Source organism: Trachemys scripta, unplaced genomic scaffold, assembly GCF_013100865.1.
Source record: "Trachemys scripta elegans isolate TJP31775 unplaced genomic scaffold, CAS_Tse_1.0 scaffold_61, whole genome shotgun sequence".
Classification (NCBI taxonomy): domain Eukaryota; kingdom Metazoa; phylum Chordata; order Testudines; family Emydidae; genus Trachemys; species Trachemys scripta.
The window spans coordinates 1-14,784 of record NW_023260547.1 but is presented as its reverse complement, the minus strand read 5'-3'; the positions used below and the strand labels follow the sequence as shown (position 1 = coordinate 14,784).

Below are 14,784 nucleotides of genomic sequence, written 5' to 3'. Positions count from 1 at the left end.
GTCCATTGGCGTTTCAGGGGGAACATCATTTCCTCTCACTCTCTGGCCCACAGAACACGGCGGCTAGGTTAGACTGGAGTGAATCAGCTTTTTTAACCCAGACGATTGTGGTTCCATCCCACCTCAGTCCTATCAATCACGGGAGCTGGCGCTGGCAACAAGCATGTTTATCCCCCGGCGCTCATCCCACGAGCCGTGAGAGGCAGCGGAGATGAGACACCGGCAATGCTGCCTAATGAATAAACATCTGAATTATGGGACTTTTACCTCCTAACTTCTTAATCAGCGGAAGAGGAGCTCGTGACAGACAGCAGGCTAATGACTGCGCGCTCAGGGGAGGGGGCACTGTGGGCCAAGCACAGCAAGTGACCCTGCACACTGCAGGCTGCCACGCTCACCCCAATGGGGACAGAGTCTTCCCCACGCACTGGGTGGAGTTTTATTTTAAACCTCCCGCAACATCCCACTGTGACGCTGCACCCCACCCTCTTCACAGCGATAGGATAGGAGGATGGCATAATTACGATGCATTTTATGAAAGATAAGGCATGGGAGGTCACTGGAAAGGTTACGATTTGCTGAATAGGCTTATCCTATTTGTATGCAGGTATCATTTTTGTACCCCGTTATGAATCTTGACTATATCGATTTCACACATATCCATTCCTGGGCCACGCCCACCAGGCAAAAGGCTCTCAGTGTGGCTGGCTGGGAAGGGCCCATTCAGGTTAACGAGCCATTAGGAAGAAACAATAGGCCTTAGGAGCTCATCTCCCACCTGGGGAGCCTTCCAGAGGTGACACACTACAGGGACATGTGACCAGGTCACCTGGTGCCAGACTCCATCTTGGGAGGTCAGTATTTTTCCCCACTGACTGGCCTGGGACCCAAGCTTTGAAACCAAGGCTTCCGGCCTTATGCAAAAGCGATAGAAGGCAGGGGAGTGACATCATCATGGTTCTTCACTGACTCCCCACACAAGACGACTCCTGGAAACACCTGAGGAACAAAGACTGAAGCAGGGGAAGTGCTGGACCCAGGCTAAAGGGATTTCTAGCCTGTGAATGGAACACTGGGGGACTCCAAGCTGTGAGCAAGTGCAGCTTGGCCCTTAAGAATCGACCAGCAGCCTGCTTGTGTCATCAGTTACCGCGAGGATCTGCTCTTCATATCCAATCTAACCTGCTTTGATCGGTTTGCTATCGCTTAAAATCTATCTTTTGTAGTTAAACTTGTTTTTGCTTGATCTAAAACCAGTGTGTGGGACTCATAACTCAGGGGGAGAACGCTGTTGCATAGTCCTCTCCACACTGAGGGAGGGGGTGAATTTTATGAGCTTACGCTGTACAGGTCCCTGTGCAGTGCAAGATGACATAATTTTGGGTTTATACTCCGGGGGGGGGGTGCGTGCCTCAGGAACTGGGAGGTGCCCTAGCTAAAGCCTTCCCAAGCAGGGGCTGGTTAAAGAGCCTACCTGCACGTACTGCAGCTGGGCGTGTCCCTACCTGTATGTACACTGGTGAAAGTGCAGGCTGAAGCCTGGAGGCCTTGTCAATAGCAGGACAGTGTAGAAGGGAGCCCAGGCTGGTGGGTCAGGGGGACTCAGTGGTACCCCAGTTCCAGGTGGCACCCGCTACCAAACAAATACCAATGGCCCAGGAGCTGACGCAAGTAGAAGAACCAGCTCACCGCAGCATGGGGTTACGGAGTTTTATTCTTTGCTTTGGTCTATACAAAAAAAACTTACAGAAATAATAAAATCCTGCTCCTGAACCACGTTCCAAGAACATCCATCCCTGTCCAACGGAAGCAGGAAGCCATCAGCTCTAGAGTCGCTTTAAAAATGCATGAAGAGAAGGGAAGAGGGGAAGGAAACACCACTCACCAGAAAGGAGACAGGTTAAATTGTGCAATAGTAGACCGATACAAGGACACAGTTCCTAGTGGTTAGAGTCACTCCTCTATCGTAAGGACAGTTACACTGAAATTCTGCTCACCCACGTCTGATCGGAAGGAATAAAGCCGTCGACACATCCCTTGGGTAGAACAAAGATCCCGGGAAAACACAGCACCCCTTGTTTTCTGCAAACTCACTGGATTTGCTATTTTTAATTTAAAGTTTGTAGAAAGCAAAAGGCTCATTTTAAAATGTTAGATTATTTTTGTTAAACGCTAAACACAGAACAGGAAGTGGAAAGTTAAAAAGCACGAACTTAAAATCAGACGGCAAAAGCCATTTGCACCATATTAAAAAATAAAAGAAATATATATTTATAGAAAAGACTATTACTGTTATGCCAATGGAGTTTGATAATGACGCGGGAGTCGCGTGTTTTAAAGCTTCAGAAACAGTATCCTGGCTTGGCTGGAGGGAGTTTGAAGCAATCTCAGGAGGAAAGGGCCTTTTTCACAGACCCACAGCAAAAAAGAAATAATAAAACAAATCTAAAAATAAAGCCTCTGGTGGGAATGGAAAAGTTTGTCTCAGGCACTTCTGTCTCCCAAGTCCCTCTTGCAAGCGCTCAGCTCTGGAGCCACCCTCTTCTGGCCGGAGAATACACCTGCAGCAGACCAGGAGGAAGGACCGTGTCAGACAGCTGATAGGGGTGTGACAGGGGAACAGCAGGTCTATCAGAGGGTGGGATTGTTTCGAGGACTAGGGGAACCCCAGGCACTTGGGTTCTCTAGGGCTAGCCTGGCCCAGGCGGAAGGGGAAGTGTGGCTTAGCCCACTGATCTGCTCCACCCCAGTTACTCTGCCTTGTCTCACAGTAGAGCAGGGAGCTAGGCCAGGGGTTGGCCGTATTTGTAGGCAGCTGGACAATGGTTCCCATGACATTGTTCCTTTGTAACAATGGACGAGAGGAAACTAACCCAGCTACCCATGGCCTGACTTGTGGGGAAGGGGCCTCCGGGGGGGGGGGGGTGTGCACAGCTCTCGGTACCATGGGACTGCCTGGAGCTAGCACTAGGGGGTGATTTCCCCAGAGCCCCCAAGCAGCCAGGAACAGTGAAATGCTGGTCTGCAGGATGGCAGCAGTCATGCACCTCAGCTCTTAACCCTCCTCCTGCCTTCATCCCGGCCAGCCACTGGTGTGTGGACTGCAGCTCGGCCAAGCTCATAGCTCTCATGGGTCCGGGGTGTGTCCCATCCCCGGGAGTCTCACCCCAGACTCCGCTAGGCGTTCTCTTCATTGCTTGGGGACCGCTGACCCGCCAAGCCCCCCGCCTGGCCCTAGTTCTTGGGCTCTTGCCTAGAAGTGGAAAAGTGCCTGGGTCCCTCAAACTGATGCCCAGGAGCCCAGAGGTGGGGAAGGACACGCTGGCAGAGTAGATGTGCTCACGGAAGCCCTGGCTGTCCCAAAGCTGTGCACCAGACACCAGGCTATCCAGCCACAGCTCGGCACGGCCATAGACAGGAGTAGGACAATTCCCTCACCACTGCCCAGGTTCAGGCAGTCCCTCCTCCCCTCCCAGCTGGGCTCCCGCCAGGCAAGGTGGCCCTACCCTTGTGCAGTGCCTGAGGAGCGGGTTAGGCGAGCATGTGTTCGGGGTAGTGTCCTCGGACGCCATCGCTGTAGGTGTCCATGGGATAGTCTCCGTCCATATCCATGTTCATGTCCAAGGGGTCGTCACCCGAATACATACGATAACCAGCATCCATATCTAGCCAGCAGAGGGGAGAGGGCAGCCGTTAGCCTGCACACCAGCCACTGAGCAGAGAATTAGCACCAGCTCTGTGCTCAGGTGGGGACACCCCCGCTCCCATCCAAGCATTACAGCCGCCCTCCCTCCCAGCCACCTAAGCTGTGTCAGAGCCGGGATCCATCGAGGCCAAGGCCTGACAGGCGCCAGCACCAAATACTGCAGGAGACCCAACATGGCCAGATATGGAATAACCGGCCCCAGGGAGTTTCTTCCTGACCCTGTTGGAGGCTGGCCCGTGCCCTGATGCAAGAGGAATAAAAGCCCCAACTGGCCTTGGCACGGGGACAGCAAAGCTCCCGGCCACACGCTTCGCCTACAGGCAGCAGCGCGACGTTCCAGAGGGGAGCGGACACTGACAGGACTCGAGTTTGCTGAGCCATCCCACTTCCAGTGAGGCTGCAGCTCCCAGGAGGGGGCAGAGAAATTCAGCTCAACGTACAGAGCATGGCAGTCACCTGGGGCCTGCGTTTATTCGTAGCCCAGTGTTCAGTTCTCCCGGACACTAGAACCTGGCCGGCCAGACGTGCACGGAGCCCTCGCGGCTCTGCTGCCAGCCCGAGCGATGCCACGCTGAGGAGCGGAGGCAGAAGGCTGCAGCCGCCTGCCGGGTGCTTCCGGCCGAGTGGCCCAGCAGGGTCCCCAGCTCAGAGGCACCGTTTGGTTCCCCGGCAGGACACGCCAGCCCTGCCGAGCTTGGCATTCTGCACTAAACACATGCCCAGCACTTACCCTCTGGGTATGGCTCGTTGATTGGAATCATGCTCTGCGCCTAGGGAGGAGAGACACACAGGTAACACGAGGGCGCAGATCGGGGTCAGCCTTCGCATGGTGCTTGGGACACGCACGTGCTGAGAATTAGCTCTTCCCAGCAGCAATGGCTTTTGGGAGGAGAGTAACACGATCCTACGGTGCTGGGTCCCTGCCGTCTCTGGGGTGGTGCCAGTGCCGAGCTGTTTTATTGGAGGAATCACAGCTCCTGGGGCGTGGGGGTGGGGCCTCGCGCTACCTGGGGATGCTGCATGAGCATCGCTATCTGCCCAGCTCACGGGCTGATAGCCCCAGGAGGCCACGTGTGGCCAGGATTCTGTGCCAAGACGCCTGCAGCAACAGGGAGCCCACCAGCCCCGGTGCAGGGAGACTCAAGGGTTGTGGCTGTAGCATGTTGGACTAGTTTCTAAATGGAGTTTAGATGTTCCAGCCCCGAGTCCCCCCAGTACAAGCATTACACCCTCTGTTTACTAACCCCTCCCACCTAGAAACAGGCACCTATGGGCTGCTGCCCTGCCCCCGCCCTGCCCCCGCCCTTCCCGTTGCGGACGGTCACACACTCAGGGCTACATGGAAGATGTGGCTCACGTTCTTCCCAGCCCAAGTTCCACTACAGACGCATTTAACCAAGGAGCCTCTAGAATCCCCTGGGGAGGGGCCGTTCCCTGAGCCACGGAGGGACCCGCGGAGCCAAGCGGCCTCCCAGATGCCCTGGGTACAAACCCCATTCGTGGGCAGGGCGGTGCGAGAACAATCTCACGGGAGATGGTAGCGCTCCTCTCCGGGGGAGGGGAGAGCTCCTGCGTCGCTAACAGGACCATGAACTGGCCCCGAACGGGTCGGGAAGGAAAAGCAGCCCCCTCCCGCCCCCCAAACCAGGCAGGCACTCACTGCTTCCCAGGCGGCAGGGTCGTGTTTGAAGAGGGAGTTGGTGAGCTCGACGGAGACGCGTTTCCTGTAGTCGGGGTTTTTGTCCTCGGAGATGCGGAACAGCACGGCTGCAGCATAGGTGGCTGGAGCAGAGGGGGGGAAAACGTTGGAAGAGGAAATCTCTAAATGCCAGCAAATGGCAGAGGGAGCCGCGCTTCTCTCCGGGCAGATGGTTGAAGGATTTCCACTTCAGTGGGCGGCTCTGCACGTAATTACGTTTCCCGTTGCCACCGGTCTGTCACAGCAGCTCTGCCATCACATTCCCAAAAGCCTCCACGCCCCAGCGTCCCCGGTGCCGCTGCACCATTTCATGGAGCAGGGCCCGTGCGCTCTCCCCCAAACCCTGGGGCTGGAGCCTAGCGTGAGAAGGAACGTCCATGGAGGGGGAGGGAGAGACACGACGGCACTTCTTTTAAGAGAGTTTTCTGGCCTAGCAGCCCTGTCCCCGGCAGAGAGGGCCACAGAGGGGGTGCGGAGTGTAGGAGACAGTGGGACCCTGGCTCCGGGAGATGGCATGCTACAGCACCCACTCTCCAGATGGTGGCGGCCCCGAGGCAGCCGAATGCGAATGGGACAGAACCAGGGACTGCTGAATGCGCCCGGTGCGAGCCCTGCTAGGAGTCCCAGCTCCGAGCGCGCGGCTCCAGCGGGCTTGGCTCACCTGTGCCTTCGTTCCTGGAATGCAGCAGCTCCATCAGCGGAGCAGAGGCCCCCTCGGCATCAATTGTGTCAGCAGCTTCCTTGTCCTGGGCCAGCTCGCACAGCACTCCGGCTGCCACCCGCTGGATGTTCTCCACCGGGGAGTAGAGCAGCTGTCAGGGGAGGAAAAGCAGCGTGAGGTGGCGGGAGCTGCAGCCGCCTCGCCACTCCTGGCACCGCGAGCTCTGCCACGGCAGGGCTGTTCCAGAGCCGCGTCTCCGGCTCCCTTCACCCAGCCCCGGAGGCAGCTGGCAATTCCTGCATGTGCCAATCGGACGCACAGGGGCTCAGAGCCACCTGGACCACCACAAGCCACCCGGGCCTCCCGAAAGCACCCCACCGCCACCTTTGCCTTGTGCTGCACCCCGAAGCCCAACCTGCACAAAGAGAGGAATCGTGTTGAGTCGGAAGATCTCCATGCGGTTCATTGGGTCCCGGGCCAGGATATGCAGGGCTCCTGTGCACCCCTCCACTATCTCCTCCATCTTCACTCCATCCTGCAAAGGGAGCAGTGATCAACACCAAGGGGTGACAAGTGTGGAACGCACAGCCCCACAGGACGGGCGTGGTACATGGCCGGAGGGGGGGGACAGAGCACAGTTCCCCCACCTGCCTGCTGTTCATCACAGCTGACAGTAGTTACAGCCTCCAGGGATCACGCAGCAGGGGGCGCTCTGAACACCAAGTGGCCTCTGCTTAGCGACCAGTCCTTGTATGGGATGGAGGAGAGGGCCAGGCCCTGGCATGCCCGCTGCACTGTGCGGAGCATCCAGCCATGTCTTCCTGCGAGCCAACTGCACCCCGGCCGATCTGGTGCATACATGGCCGCTGCTGCCGCCAGGCGCAGTCACCGAGGACAGGAGCAATCGCTGCAGTGCTGCACGTCCAGGACTACGGCCCGGTTACAGCAGCCTTACCCACGTGCCCAGCAGCACCCGGGGGTTTCCAGGGGCTGAGTGGAGGCTTCACGCTCCAGAATAAGCCAACTGAGCAACGCCCAGTGCACTGGGAGCCCTGGGACACAGGGAAAGGCCCCACCGGGCAGGCGTTCCCCAGCTCGGCCATTGGTCCCCCTCCCGCATCTGTACTCACTGTGTACGGCTGCTGTGTGCCAGCTGCCACATGGCGCTGGGCGTCTTGGTGAGCCTTCACCAGCAGCTGGACCAGGCGAGGGATCACGGCAGCCTCCTGCAGTGGGGCATGGTTAGCCGGGCACAGGGCCAGGTTGCGGATCAGACCGATAGTGGCCTGGAAGAGAGGAGGAAGAGGCCATCAGACAGGGCAACGGCTGAGGCAGCAGCTGTAGGCGCTCAGGACTTCTCCATTCGAGAGAGGAACTTGACGTGCCAGGAGCGGGACTGGTCGCGTTTTCACCTCCCGTGCCCCTGGCAGGAGTCCGGCTGCAGAGCCTATACCGCACCAGCTCCGTACGGCAGGGGGTTCAGAACCAGCCGCCCCAGCTCACCAGCCGCTACCGCCAGCACCTACAGCGAGAAGCCACCTTCCTTCGCCCCCACAGCTCACACAGCAGGTGGTTGCTTTTAAGCCTCTAGTCAGCCTGCAGCATTTCCATAAAGGGATCCACCTACTTCCCTGCTGCTGGGAGCAGAAGGACAAATATTGATTCAAGAAGAGACCAGCACCAGCCCCGTCCTCTTACCCCCTTCAGAACACGATTGGGGGCAGACAGGGAGCCAGAGCTCGACTGCCAAGCCCCTGTGGGGTGAATAATGGGTAACTGTGGCTCAAACCAGTGCCCTCTCCTCCGCAGGGAGCTCAGTGGGGGACGTTAACGCAGCTCACTGGGCATCAGGCAGAGCTCCGCTGAGCCTCAGCGTCCTCCCCACCCCCCAGGACGCCCCACAGCCCCTCCTGCAGTTTTACCTTGACCAGCGGCCACTGATTGGGCTGGTTGAGGAGCTTGACGATCGCCGGGATGCCGTAGTTGAGCCGCACCGAGTTCTGGGCCATCTCTGCCTCCGGGTGCCGGCTGGTGAGGTGCCGCAGGGCGCAGACAGCCGGCTCGGTGATGTCCTCCTTGTCGCCCGCCCTCAGGATGGTGTGGATCAGGGCTTCCACCCCGTTGGACTGCGTGACCAGGGTCTTGTTTTTGCTGTTGTTGCAGGTCAGGTTGGAGAGGGTGCCGGTGGCGCAAGTCAGCACGTTCACGTCGTCCGAGCTCAGCTGGTTGACCAAGATCTTGAGGACACCATCTAGACCCTCCTACAGAACAGTGAGGAGGTGAGAGCAGAGGAAAGACGTCACACTGTCCTCTTCACCCGGAGACCACCAACCGCAGCACGGACAAGCCAATGGACTAGGCCCGGCCTGTCCCCTCCTCGTTGGGCTCAGGTCTGCTGCAGCCGCAAGCTGCATTGTAAATAGCCCCAGGCCCTTTCCCAGAGCTCTGCTCCCTCCTGCCCCACGGCTTTACAAGGTGGAAGCAGAGCTGCTTGTCTCTTCACACAGCTGAGCCATCTCACATCAAAGCAGGCTCCTCCATGCAGTGACTCCTCTGCCAACACCTCCAAAAACACAACTCTCAGCCTAAGGGGCCGCTTCAGGCTACGGGGAGCTGGGAAAGCCATCTCTGCTCCGACTGGCCGGGTGTCACTGGATTCTAGAGTGTAGACACTACACTCTAGCTGCACAGAAGCCCGCATGCCAGCTCCCAGCAGTCCTTGCTGGCAACGGCCCTGGCCCATGAAGGAGTCACCAGCCCAGTGCTTTGGAAACATCCGTTTCTACGTGCCAGGAGAATGCTTAGCTAGCCCGAAGCCTGGCGGCCTGGTTTCAGGGAGATGCCAGCTCTGGCATTAGGGCACCTAGCCAGACTGTGCCAGGCTGCAGCGGGAGAGGGGAGAAGTAAGGTGAAGTTAGCAAGTGTTGCTGTCAGAGCATGCTGACAGGGGAGGAGCCTAAGCACAGGAAGCATTGGACAGATTCATCGGAGACGACCACACGGGTGTCATTGCAGAGGGCCCGGCGAGCTCCGGTCCCCACCCCTAAGCGAGCTAGAGGAACATGGTGATTTTGGGGACAGGGATCCAATTGCACCCCATCAGGACACAGCCTCGAAGGACGCGTAGCCGCCTGGTAAAGACAATGCAGAGCACTGTACAGATGAAGGGCAGCTTGTGAAAGACTCGCATTCCTCTGAACACCAACCAAGCCCGTTCACCCCACCCCCGTGCCAGGGAGATTAGATTTGTAGAGGGCAGAGCACGCCTGGGACCGAGGCAGAGATCGGCTGGAACATCAGGCAGCCAGCGACACCTCGGCAGGTGGGAACCTTTCCTGGAGGGCCCTCACAAGGAAGAATTATAGAGCTGCAAACTATCCCCCCACCTCTCTGCTCTCCCTCAAACCCTGCTTGGAGCATGCAATAGGAGGCTGGGGTGTTTTTATCTGCTCACACTGGAGATCTGCCCATTTAACTCCTCCGAGTGAAGATTACAAGGTACCACCCAGATGCTGTCCTTCCCCTGGGAACCAGGCTCCCTCTGGGGCCCCAAGGCTGCGCTATTTGGGTCTATGGCTTGGCAGACTCCAGCAGGCCTGAGAACAGGCACAATTCACAACCCTTCCCCATGCCAAAGGCCAACTATTGTTCCAACTCAAGCAGGGCATCTCCATGCAGTAAGAGTCTTGCTCGCGGCAACGTTTTCTTAGAACAAAAGTCCAAGGCCTCTCGACTCCTGTAACCATAGCTAGCTCTCTGCACTGTTTGGACAGCGCGAGCGACAGATGTGCCAGACATGTGCAGCTTTACTTAGGAGTTTAGTATCTTCGCCAGGTTTCCCCTGCCGGAAACATGCAAGTGATACAATCCCCAGCTGTTCAGAGCAGCATGGCAAGCCAGCACGTGCACTTTGGGTGATTGTGAGGGTCACTAGAGGCAGGACTGAGGGATTTAAGAATAGCCAGAAGGACAGTGGGAGATGAGGGTGGGGATGGGGGGGTCCTGGTTAGACAGAGGACGTGAAGGAGTTAAGTCAGCAGGCAAAGCTGCATTCCCGTTTGCTATTCGGCGGAGCCTGACCACCAAATGTTTCATTTGTTAATCTCACTGGAGACTGAGTTACATGCCTTCCAAAAACGATCCCAAATACTTTCCACGCTGCATCAGACCCTAATCCATGAAGAGGGGCAAGCCAAGCACCATGTGGGGAACACATCAGGAAGCAGTGGAAAGGCGGGGGGTGCGGGGAAGGGAGGAATGTCTGTCAATGGAACCCCGGGTGTCAAAGCAAGCAGCTTAGGGAAACTTCAGGGGCGTCTTCCTCATCCGGACTCCACCCTGCCCTCCCCAGCCTTACTCCCACTCTCCTTCCACGGATACTATCAGCCTGATGAACAATGGGTGTCAGAACAGTCTGGCACCAGCCCTGGGAAGTCAGAAGCAAGCCCCTGCACCAGTTCTGCAGCAGAGGAACACCGGCGACACCTTTCCAAGGGTGCTGACACAATGGCTTATGCCTTGGCCTGGCTCCTAGCCCCACCCCAGTGGGTGCGGTGCGTGGGCTGGCAGTGCGCAGAAGCATGTTCTCACAGGCTTGTGGCAGGGGAAAGAGTTCGCCTTCTCCCCACCGGGTCCTGGAGATGGAGTGCAAGTCAGACATGGGCAGGGAGAGCACAGACTGCCATCCCCGTGTGACTGCCCCCAAGAGCCGTTGGGAGACCCGGAGCACTAGGAAGCCAGCATTTGGCAGGGTAACTGGCCCAGTGGATGGGGGAAGCAGTACCTTGATTTTAGCAAGGCTTTTGACAGTCCCGCATAAGAGTCCCATAAGCCAACTAAAGAACTGGGGTCTAGATAAAATTACTATAAAGGTGGGTGCCCAGCTGGTTGAAAGACTGTTCTCAGCGAGTAGCGATCAATGGCTCACCACCAAACTGGCAGGGCGTCTCTAGTGGGGTGCTGCAGGGCTCAGGCCTAGGTCCAGTACCATTCAATATGTTCATTAATGACTTGGAGAACGGAGTGGAGAGTCTGATTCTAGGATTTGCAGAGGACACCCAGGTGGGTGAGTCACAAGCACTTTGGAGGACAGGATTAGAATTCAAAACAAATGGACAAATTAGAGAATTTGTCTGAAATCCACAAGATGAAATTCAATAAAGACAAGTGCAAAGTACTTCAGCTGGCAAGGAAACAAAATCAAATGCACAGCTACAAACTGGGGAATAACCACCTAGGCGGCATTAATGCTGAAAAGGATCTAGCGGGTCACCTATTGAATCTGAGTCAACGTGCTGCAGCTGCGAAAAAGGCCGATCTCGTTCCGGGGTGTAGGAACGGGAGCGTTCTGTGTTAGACACGGGAGGTAACTGTCTCACTCTACTCTGCGCTGGGGAGGGCTCGGCTGGAGTCCTGGGTGCAGTTCTGGGCACCGCGCTTTACGAAAGCTGCAGACAAATTGGAGACGGCCCAGGAGAGAACAATAAAAGTGATCAAAGGTTCAGAAAACCTGACCTGTGAGGAAAGGTTAAAAATCTGGGCATGTTTAGTCTTGAGCAAAGGAGACTGAGGGGGGGACCTGACTATCTTTGAACACATTAAGGGCTGGTATAAAGAGGATATGGATCAATTGTTCTCCATGGCCGCTGGAAGTAGGACACGTAACGGGCTCGCTTGGCACCACCGGAGATTTAGGTTAGATATTAGGAAGAACTCAGGGCCGTTAAGCTCTGGGACACGGTTCCATGGGCGGCTGTGGAATCCCTGTCACTGGAGCAGTTCAAAAGCAGGTTGGACAAACACCTGTCAGTGAGGATTTAGGGTTACTTGGTCCTGCCCCAGCTCAGGGGCTGGACTTGGATCTCTCAAGGTCCCTTCCAGCCCCACATTTCTAGGATTTCCATTACTTCCCGCTGGCCCCATGGCAAGCATACCATTGCAACCAGATTGTGAAGGGAGCTGCTCCTGGGAGTCAAAGCTGGGTAAGAACATCCCCTCTGGACTATGGATGTTGGGCTCAGTGCAGAACAGGCTAAGATCCGGTATCCCCACAGAGCACCAGACAGGTGATTAACGCTCTACAGTCTATTCAGGACCAGGCCTTGGAAATGCTTATTTGAGGCTTCTACAACGGCTGGATTCCTGTGCACTCACCTGCTTGGTGGCCACATCAGAGAGGTTCCTCAAGGTCCACAGGCAGTTCTGTACGAGACGTGGGCTAGAGCTGGTCAGATGTTTCCCCAGAGCCTGCATGCCACCTGAGGGAGGAAACAGAGCCAAGCCCAGCTGTAATTAGCCCCAACAGCCAAGCCGCCCAGCACCGTCAGCTCTCTGAGAGAGGCTACACGTGGGTTTGGGCTCTTCAGACAGCCCTTTGCAACACCAAGTCTGAGACCACCATCTCTCCTTGTACTGCAGAGTCACAAAGGCAGCATCACAGCTAGCCAGCAGGGCCGGGAGCAAATCTGCCCCCTCGCCTTCCCCCAGAAGCATGTGTCTGCACAAGCCTAAGCAAAAAAACACAACAGCATCTGTCCTCCAGAAGTTTCCACTGGCCTGTATAAGAAGCCAAAGAGGACGAGTGCCCAACTCATGGCAAGGCTGGGAAGGCAACCCTGACACAAGGCACTAATCACAGATTAACCCATCCCTGTAGCTTCGCTACTGCATGGGCTGCTTCCATAAAGGGCCCCCACCTCGAGTAAAGGTGCTAACAGGCCCACCTCCCGTCAGAGGCGTCTGTGTACCCAGAGGAACCAGTCACTACGACCTCCTGGAAATGCCTCTCCTCCATACAAGCTCTCTGGAAACAGGGGACAGGCCATGGGAGCAGAGACCCAGCCAACATGGCAAGGGACGTGCCAAGACAGACGGTCACTCCGTGGCATTCGAACAAGTGACAAGTGTGGGCAGCGTCCTGCTGGGAGTAGAGGAGACTGTAGCCGGTGGCGTTAGAACACTAAGTTCTAGACAGTCGTACGGAAGCCTAGAGGGACCAACCACACAGCAAGTGCTTGGGGACGCTGCAGGGGTGGACGGGTGAGCAGTGGGGGACAGGTGCTGTCTGGGGAGAGCTGCTAGAGGAGAGCTGGGAACCTTAATAAGGGGAAGCGTTCGGATGTTACAATTAACACTGTCATCTTAGAGGGTCTCTGATGAAGGCCTCATTAAGAGTAACAGGCAACACAGCTGGAAGCAAAGTGATGTGACAAATGGAAATTAAATCCACATCACATCTTGCTGAATAGGAGCGCGGTACCAGGCACCGGCTTATTTCCGTTACAGAGCAGCTCAGGGACTTCTCAAGCCATAACTGACAAAATAGGAGCCCGATGCTGCCGGTTCCTGCTGGCGCAGAGGCTGAGACAGGGCACAGCTCCGCACCTCGCGTTAGTTCAGGTGCCTTGGAAGCGAGCATTGTCCAGCAGTGCCTGGAAAGGGCCACAGCCCAGTTTGCTCCAGCTGCCGAGTCTGAACCAGCCCCCTCCATCTCAGGCCCGCCCCCGCCTTCGCAGGGCTCACTCACCGGCCTCCACAATGGCAGGCTTGTTGCTGGGACACACAGACAGGACCTTGAGCACCCGGCTGGTGGTCCAGAGCAGCTTCTCGTAGGTGTAGCTGCGCATGATCTGCACCAGGGCTTGGGGTCCCCCGTTGGCCAAAATGATCAGCTGCAAGAGAAAGCGGCGTTAGCCCTCCAGAGGGTGGCACAAGGGGTAGCCGCAGACGTCAGGTGCTGCCAGAGAACGCCGATGAATCCCGAACATTTACACACAAGCCACTGAGCGGGGCGCTACGGCATGAGCAGGAATATCTGCTCTGCTCTCGTGACTCAACTGGATCCAACTCCGCGTGAATGGGAGCCTCCCAGCTTGGTTTCACCCTGGAAGTGCTAAACACATCAAAACTACCCCCCCCCCCCCAAATATAACGGTTACTGGCCTGGGGGGGGGGGGGGGAGCAGTAGATGCAATATCTTGATTTTAGGAAAGCTTCTGACACAGTCCCCCATGAGGCTCTCATAACCGAACTAGGGAGATGTGGTCTAGACGAAATTACTTGAAAGGTGGGCGCCCAACTGGCTGAAAGAGCAGACCCAGAGTAGCTATCAATGGTTCTCCCCCCCCCGGTGTAGACATGGCTACGCCGCTGTAGTGCCTGTAGCATAGGCTTGGCCTACGTAGCAGCCCAGAGGGTTTGCTACTATTCAGAGGACGTGTAACTTCTCTGGCGTCTGTAACCGGGGATCCGGTTTCTGCTGCACACGCAGCACGCCGTACCTGCTGTGTTTCTGTGCTATTCCGGGCAGCCAAGCCTTTCTCAGGAGGGTTTACACACAACGACTGTCACACAGGAGTAGGGAAAAGAGGCTGTCCACTGACGGCAGCCTCCACTTCCCACCTATTCCCGGATCCTAGCAGCCACAGGACAAATGCTACAAGGGGACGAAGGAGCCAGGGCTGGCGGCAGGCTCACCTTGCTCTCCTGGTTCCCGTAGGCTAGGAGCTGAAGGCAGTCAGTGGTGATGGCGAGGAATTTCGGGTTGTTCTTGTTCAGCAGGGGAACCATCTTCTGGAGGCCGTCAGCCAGGCGCACGGCCATTTTGGCGCCTTCCTGGTACAGCAGTAGGTTGTGCAGGGTGGTGATTGCGTAGAACAAGACCGACTCGACTGGAGAGCTAGGGACGAGAGCATGACGGGGAATCAGGCCAAGCAGCAG

General features: G+C 56.8%; 1 protein-coding gene across 1 annotated transcript; it reads right to left on the bottom strand.

Annotated features, from left to right (window-relative positions):
* Nucleotides 1–1,696: 1,696 nt before the first annotated feature.
* On the bottom strand, nucleotides 1,697–14,739 carry LOC117870607 (junction plakoglobin). Its single transcript, XM_034757810.1, has 11 exons — nucleotides 14,542–14,739; nucleotides 13,592–13,736; nucleotides 12,220–12,323; nucleotides 7,989–8,327; nucleotides 7,197–7,352; nucleotides 6,482–6,601; nucleotides 6,067–6,217; nucleotides 5,367–5,488; nucleotides 4,437–4,476; nucleotides 3,507–3,665; nucleotides 1,697–2,561 (listed from the first exon to the last, which is right to left on the bottom strand). The coding sequence occupies exons 1-10, from the start codon at nucleotides 14,665–14,667 to the stop codon at nucleotides 3,532–3,534; spliced, it is 1,437 nt and encodes a 478-aa protein (XP_034613701.1). The 5' UTR covers nucleotides 14,668–14,739; the 3' UTR covers nucleotides 1,697–2,561; nucleotides 3,507–3,531.
* Between the last annotated feature and the right edge of the window lie 45 nt (nucleotides 14,740–14,784).

What these genes read in the sequence shown, in the direction of transcription:
- LOC117870607 (XM_034757810.1), bottom strand. Translation starts at nt 14,667, where the DNA reads ATGGCCGTGCGCCTGGCTGACGGCCTCCAGAAGATGGTTCCCCTGCTG. An exon ending in ATCAGTGGCCGCTGGTCAAG is followed by an intron (nt 7,353 to 7,988) that starts GTAAAACTGCAG and finishes CCTCTCTTCCAG; the next exon opens with GCCACTATCGGTCTGATCCG. An exon ending in GCACACAGCAGCCGTACACA is followed by an intron (nt 6,602 to 7,196) that starts GTGAGTACAGAT and finishes CTCCCTTTGCAG; the next exon opens with GATGGAGTGAAGATGGAGGA.